Source organism: Grammomys surdaster, unplaced genomic scaffold, assembly GCF_004785775.1.
Source record: "Grammomys surdaster isolate TR1022 unplaced genomic scaffold, NIH_TR_1.0 108400, whole genome shotgun sequence".
NCBI lineage: Eukaryota > Metazoa > Chordata > Mammalia > Rodentia > Muridae > Grammomys > Grammomys surdaster.
The window spans coordinates 1-5945 of NW_021610439.1; the positions used below are offsets into that span (position 1 = coordinate 1).

At 50.2% G+C, this 5945-nt stretch overlaps 1 protein-coding gene across 1 annotated transcript; it reads right to left on the reverse strand.

The window, feature by feature from the left end:
• Positions 1 to 1021: 1021 nt before the first annotated feature.
• Calml4 (calmodulin like 4) lies at positions 1022 to 5255 on the reverse strand. Its single transcript, XM_028784045.1, has 3 exons — positions 5152 to 5255; positions 3968 to 4108; positions 1022 to 1398 (listed from the first exon to the last, which is right to left on the reverse strand). The coding sequence occupies exons 2-3, from the start codon at positions 4032 to 4034 to the stop codon at positions 1169 to 1171; spliced, it is 297 nt and encodes a 98-aa protein (XP_028639878.1). The 5' UTR covers positions 4035 to 4108; positions 5152 to 5255; the 3' UTR covers positions 1022 to 1168.
• Between the last annotated feature and the right edge of the window lie 690 nt (positions 5256 to 5945).

A 5945-nucleotide genomic window follows, 5' to 3' on the forward strand; every position in this document is an offset into this window, starting at 1 on the left:
AAAAAAAAAAAAAAAAGACACTGCAAATGGCCCGAGACTGTACCTAGAGCTCTCTCACAAGGTCCAGGCCCTCATCCTGCTCTGAAGCAAGAAATGTGGTAGGCAAGACCACTTCAGTGGCTGGCCAGGACAGAGTTCCCTAGCTAACCCTGAAAAGCTCCCACACCCCCCAGTTCCTAGGGATGCTAGGGGCAGAGGCACAATGGCCTCTCAATTTGGAAATACCACGGATGGCTGTATCAGACCCAGCTGTGGTAAGGAGATGGCCCTGGAGATGAGGGGCTCTTGCACCCTGCCTTCTGCCTCAGCTCTACTGAAGAGCCACTCTGCTGTCCCCCTTTATCAATTGAACTCTTGTGTTGCCAGTGTGCCCTGTGTCATAGCTTTTAGTGGGTGTGGTTCCTGTGCACATGTGTACGCCCGTTCATCTGTGTGGAGGCTCATGTGCAGGTGCACCAGCACCAATGTATAGAAACCTGAGGTTGATGTCTGCTATCTTCCTCTATGGCTCTCGACTTTTCTTCTGCGTTCTGAACCTAGGGCCCACAGTTCGGATTTAGTCTAGCTAGCCAGCTTGCCCTGGCAGTCCATCTCTGCCCCGCAAATGAGTGCTAGAATTACAGGCAGCCACACACACCTGTCCAGCTTTTGTTTTGTTTTGTTTTGTTTTGTTTGTTTTGTTTTGTTTTAAACATGGGTTCCCAAGATCCAAACTCAGATCCTCATGCTTGTGGGACAGACTCTACCATGGGGCCATCTCTCTAGCCCCTGTCTCGGGGCTATGTCTTTGACATTGTGATACAACATTATCGCCTACAAAGTTGACATTTGATAACCACACCAGTAAAGTTCTAAAAACAAAAAAAAAAGGCTCCATTGCTAGCCATTCTGAGCCACGTTGAGATCCTCAGTGAAAGGTTTGTTCATCATTTGTGAATCCCGGCAGATGCCCCGGCTGCTCACAGGAAGTCAGCCTCCACTGTTTCTAGGACTCCAACTGGTCTGTCTCTACCTTGACCCACATGCCTCTCCCCTCTGGTTCTGCCTTAAACTCCAGTCCCACATTTCAGCCAGCTTTACCTCTGCTCTCAAGGTTCCGGGCCATTCATCATCTTGCTGTCTACACAGCCTTGGGTGGGCAACACAACACTGCCCTCCCCAGAGTTCCCTAACCCTTCCCAGATGGCTCAGAGCCAGCCAGGCTGGTACCTTCTTTGTGAGTGAGCTTCTCTCCCAGTTTCATGAGTTTCGACCTCAGCTCGGACGCCATGATGTAACCTTTCTTCTCCTTGTCTGCCATCAGCATGGCCAGAAGGATTTCTTTCTTTGGGTCCTCTTGCTTGATTTGCATGTGCATAATGGTCAGGAAGGTGGAGAAATCCAGCTCTCCATGCTTGTCTAGGAAACCCCACAAACCAGTGAGCTCTAGGGAATGGTTCTGAGGGAAGCCAGCTCCACGCTACCTAGTTCTCAAGGCAGTGGTCATGATAAAGGAGACGAAGCTCCTCCTCCTGAACCCACCATGGGCCATTCACAGCATAGAAAGTCTCCATTTCATCCTCCCAGGGATCATCAGGAACCATGTTGTGATGGTTTGTATGTTCTTGGCGCAGGGAGTGGCACTATTTGGAGGTGGGGCCTTGTTGGAGTAGGTGTCTCACTGTGGGTGTGGGCTTTAAGACCCTCATCCTAGCTGCCTAGAAGCCAGTATTCTGCTAGCAGCCTTCAGATAAAGATGTAGAACTCTCAGCTCTGCCTGCACATGCCTGTGTGGTTGCTGCCGTGTTCCCACGTAATGGACTGAGCCTCTGAACCTGCAAGCCAGCCCCAATGAAATGTCACTTATAAGACTTGCCTTGGTCATGGTGTCTGTTCACAGCAGTAAAACCGTAAGTAAAACACATGTACAGATGTACAGTATGGATTTAACAGAATCTAGAATCTTGGTGAAAGTTCTGTGGGGCATACGGGGGGGGGGGGTGTCACCTTGATTATGTTAACTGATGTGAAAGACACAGTCATTTTGGGTGGCACTGATAGGCTATTTTCACTGCCGGTGAATTGAGCCAGTTTAAACCAGATTAGATTATATTAAAGGCAGGTTTATTGGGAATCTCAGGTAAGTTCACTGGCCCCAAGGATTGAGGTCAAGGGAGTCTCCATGGGGAGAGTTGGGGGAGGGGGAAGAGAAAGAGAGGGTGCTCCTGCAGAGAGAGGAGAAGAAGAAGAGTAAGGGAGAGACCAAAATGTCTGGATTACATAGAGAAGAACCTCTGGGGGAAGGGCAGCCCAGTCCCTGGGCTGGAAAGTTCAGGGTAGAGGGCAGGATATGCCAGGTAGGGACTGAGGGTTGCTGGGAGAACCTGGAGGCCAGGTCTGCTTTGTTGTGTTAAATAGGCACCTCAGTCCCTGGTCCTGGGTCCGAAACCAAATAGGCACCATTCTCTAGGGTAGGAGATCTCCCAAGTGTTAGAGCAGAGTGGAGAAGTGAATTCATTCAGTTAGCATGCAGGCATTCATTGCTGGTGCCTTCTGGTCATGTGATCCAGTGCTTCAAGCTGGGATGGACCTTTTCTCCTTAAGCTGCTTTCGTCATGGCATTTTATCATAGCAACGGGGTGGGGGGGGGGCACAGGAGGACACAACTAAGACGTGATGATGGTTAATCCCTCCTCCAATCTTGCTTGCTAAGAGACAGTAACCCAGAGCGTTGAATCACGGCACAGGACCAGACCGAGCCTCCTCCTGTACTCTCTCCCATGCTTCTAAAATGGAGGGAACCTGGTCCAGGTCAGTGGGTCCATTCTCCTCTTGTCAGGCACCAGATCCACTAAAGATAGCTGAGTCTCAAGCCCTGGTCTTCAGGCTCTACCATCCTCACACCACTTTGCACAACAAATGGGAATGCCCCTGACTGTTCCCTCCATTCTAAGGAAAAGAGAAGCTAATGTAACCCCTGCCCCTTCAGAGCTGGAATGGAGAGGTTTCTGCCTCCCTGGGCTCAGGCCTGTAGGAGGAGATGTTCATGTGGCCTCCAGTCACCCTAGCAGATCTAGAGAGCCCATCTGAGAGGTGAGGATGCTGAGGTCCAGGTGCTGAGGGGTGGACTCAGGCTCCAGGTCAAGTGCTCTTTCCAAAGCCACCTCTTTCTCTGGGCTTGTCCCCACCCCCCACCCCTGCCCCAGTGTCCAGTCCCCAGGTGTAGTATACTACTACCTGAGTTTTTAATTCCTAAAAATAAAGAAATGCAAATTGGTTTTGATGATAAAAGTCCCATATGTTCCAGTCAAAAGAGAAAGTCTCCCTCAATGACAGCAGCAGAGAGAGCTGCTTGGTAGTGCTTGGGCTGGGTTTCCTGTCAGTTTGGCAGCTGTGTTACAGTTCCTAGGTCAGCCTATGAAATCAGAAGGACTGAGTCCTGCTCTTCAGTCCTCCGTCGGCTCCAGAGCCCGGGTACCTTACTGGCTCTGGGAGGCATCTTTGTTTAAGACATGCTTGGATAGGGCTCACACAACCGGGCTGTTTTGACTAAGCACATGCCAAACCCCCTGCAAAAGGCTGTTTCCCCTTAAATACAGGAGGTGGGTATGGTGGTACACATCTGTAAACCCAGCACTCGGGAGGTGGAGGCTGGAGAATCCAAACTCAGTGTCACCCTGGGCTAACACAAGGTAAGTTCAAGACCAGCCTGGGCTACATGAGACCCTATCTCAAATAAAACCAGAGAGAAAAACCACTGGGACCCATTGTTAGTGTGCTTTCTCAGGGGCCGAGACAGAATTGGTGGGACATGAGACCAAAGTCCCCTGTGGGATAAAACACAGTATATGTGGCCAGCTAGCTACCTCTCCAGTACAGACCAGTGAGGCACACTGCCACCAGCACCTCAAGCTTCCGAGCTTTTGCCACCGCCACTTCTCCCAGCTAGGCCCTTCACAAACCCACCAGGACTGCCCAGCCCACTCACCTATCCCATGAGTCTGAAGGTGCCGCTGCACTTCCCCAGGCGTGGGGCTAGCCCCTAGGCACCTCATGGACACCAGAAGATCTGTGGCCTTAATCTTCCCTCTTTGCTGCTTGTCATACAGGGAGAAGCACTCCTTGTACTCTGCACACAGTTGGGAGAGGAAGTCAGTAGAGGGTGGTCACCCCACCCCTGCCCTCCTCCTTCTCATCCATTCCTCCCCCCCACCCCATGTTGGGGATGAACTAGGACCTTCCACATGTTGTGTGGGCACCCCAACATTGAGCTCCCTGTCCTCCCTGTTCTCTTTCCCTTCCTTTGCCCCACCTGATTTCCAAAACCCCATAGAGACAGAGTGTGACAGCGTGTGCTTGTAACCCCAGCACTTGGGAGGTGAAGGCAGGGGGATCGAGATTCCAAGGTTAGCCTCCACTATGTAGTAAAAGTTAGCCTAGGCTATTTGAGACACAGTCTCAAAAAAACAAAAACAAAAACAAAAAAACAAAAAAGGGCTAGCAAGGTAGCTCAGTGAGTAAAGGTGCTTGCCTGATAACCTGAATTTGATCCCCAGGACCCACATGGTATATGGAAAAGCAACTCCTACAAAGATGTCTTCTGACATCCACGGTACATGTATGCAGACACGTGTACACACACACACTCTCTCTTACATACTACATAAATAAATGTCATACAGATATAAAACTAACAAGACAAATAGAATTCAAAAAAATTTAATTAATTGTTGAAGATTTACTTGTGTTTTTTTTTAATTTGTATGTGTCTGACTCTATGAGTGAACTCCACATGTATGTAAGTACCAAAGATGCCAGAAGGGTGGATGCCCTGGAGCTGCAGTTACAGAAAGCTGTAAGCCTCCCCACGTAGGTATGGGAACCTCTCAGGTCCTCTGGAAGGGTAGTACAGGCTCTGAACCGCTCCAACCCCCACTGAATTAACTTTTAGCATGAGCACATACCAACTATATATGAATCTTTACATGGGCTAAATATATACTAGTCTCAAAAAGAATGTTTATCTGAAATCCAAATTTCACAAGGTATCCTGTGGCTCATCTGGCTGGAATGTCCCCCCCAGTTCCTTCTTTCTTCTTAAGATGCCACTCAAAAGTTGGCAGGGCTGCCAGACTCCTGGGAACCTTTGCAACATTGATAAGACTGTCTCACCTCTGTCTGCAGAACCCCTCTAGGAGGCAAATGGTGGACAGTGGTTCTCTGATGCTCTCCTAGGTAGGGGTTAGAGCTGAATGTGGGTATTTCACATCACTCATCTAGGCCTTGGCTCCCGAACTCTCAAGTTGTCCTCTGGCAGGTCCTGGTCCCTACATGGAACTGCTGGGAAGAGTGCCAGGGACTCAGCAGAGATGACCCATGGGTCTTTCCACTGTGCAGGAACCTCCTCCTTCTCTTCCTCCCTCTCCTCTTCCTCCTCCCTCTCCTCCTCCTCCTCTTCCTCCTCCCTCTCCTCCTCTCCCTCCTCCTCTTTCTCCTCCTCCTCTTCCTCCTCCTGCTGCTGCTGCTGCTGCACAGCTGGCAAAGCTGTCCCGTCTCTGTCCCTCTGCTTCTGCCCCGCCTCTTCCCTCTGGGGCCCCTGGAGGCAGAGCCAAGCCACCTGTGAGCCTGGGTAAGATCCCAGCTCTGCAGATGGAGATCTGTGGGAGTGAGCTGTCCTAATCCCCTAATCCCTTCCATCTTCCAAAGAAGGAGCTGAAGCCTGGGGGGTGGGGGCGGAGGGCAAGATCTGCGGACTGTCCACACACACACTGCATTCCCCTGTATTGGTAACTGGGGCCTAGGGCAAAGATTAAACAGAGGCCAGCCTCTGAGCAAACTGACATGTGTTCTCTCCAGCATCAACAGACCCACCTTTTCTTAAACATTTTAACACATTTTATTTTATTTAAAGACTTATTTTATGTATATGAGTACACTGTAGCTGAGCCAACTCTCCAGCCCACATT

What these genes read in the sequence shown, in the direction of transcription:
- Calml4 (XM_028784045.1), bottom strand. Translation starts at nt 4,034, where the DNA reads ATGAGGTGCCTAGGGGCTAGCCCCACGCCTGGGGAAGTGCAGCGGCAC. An exon ending in CCTTCAGACTCATGGGATAG is followed by an intron (nt 1,399 to 3,967) that starts GTGAGTGGGCTG and finishes GGGGTTTCCTAG; the next exon opens with ACAAGCATGGAGAGCTGGAT.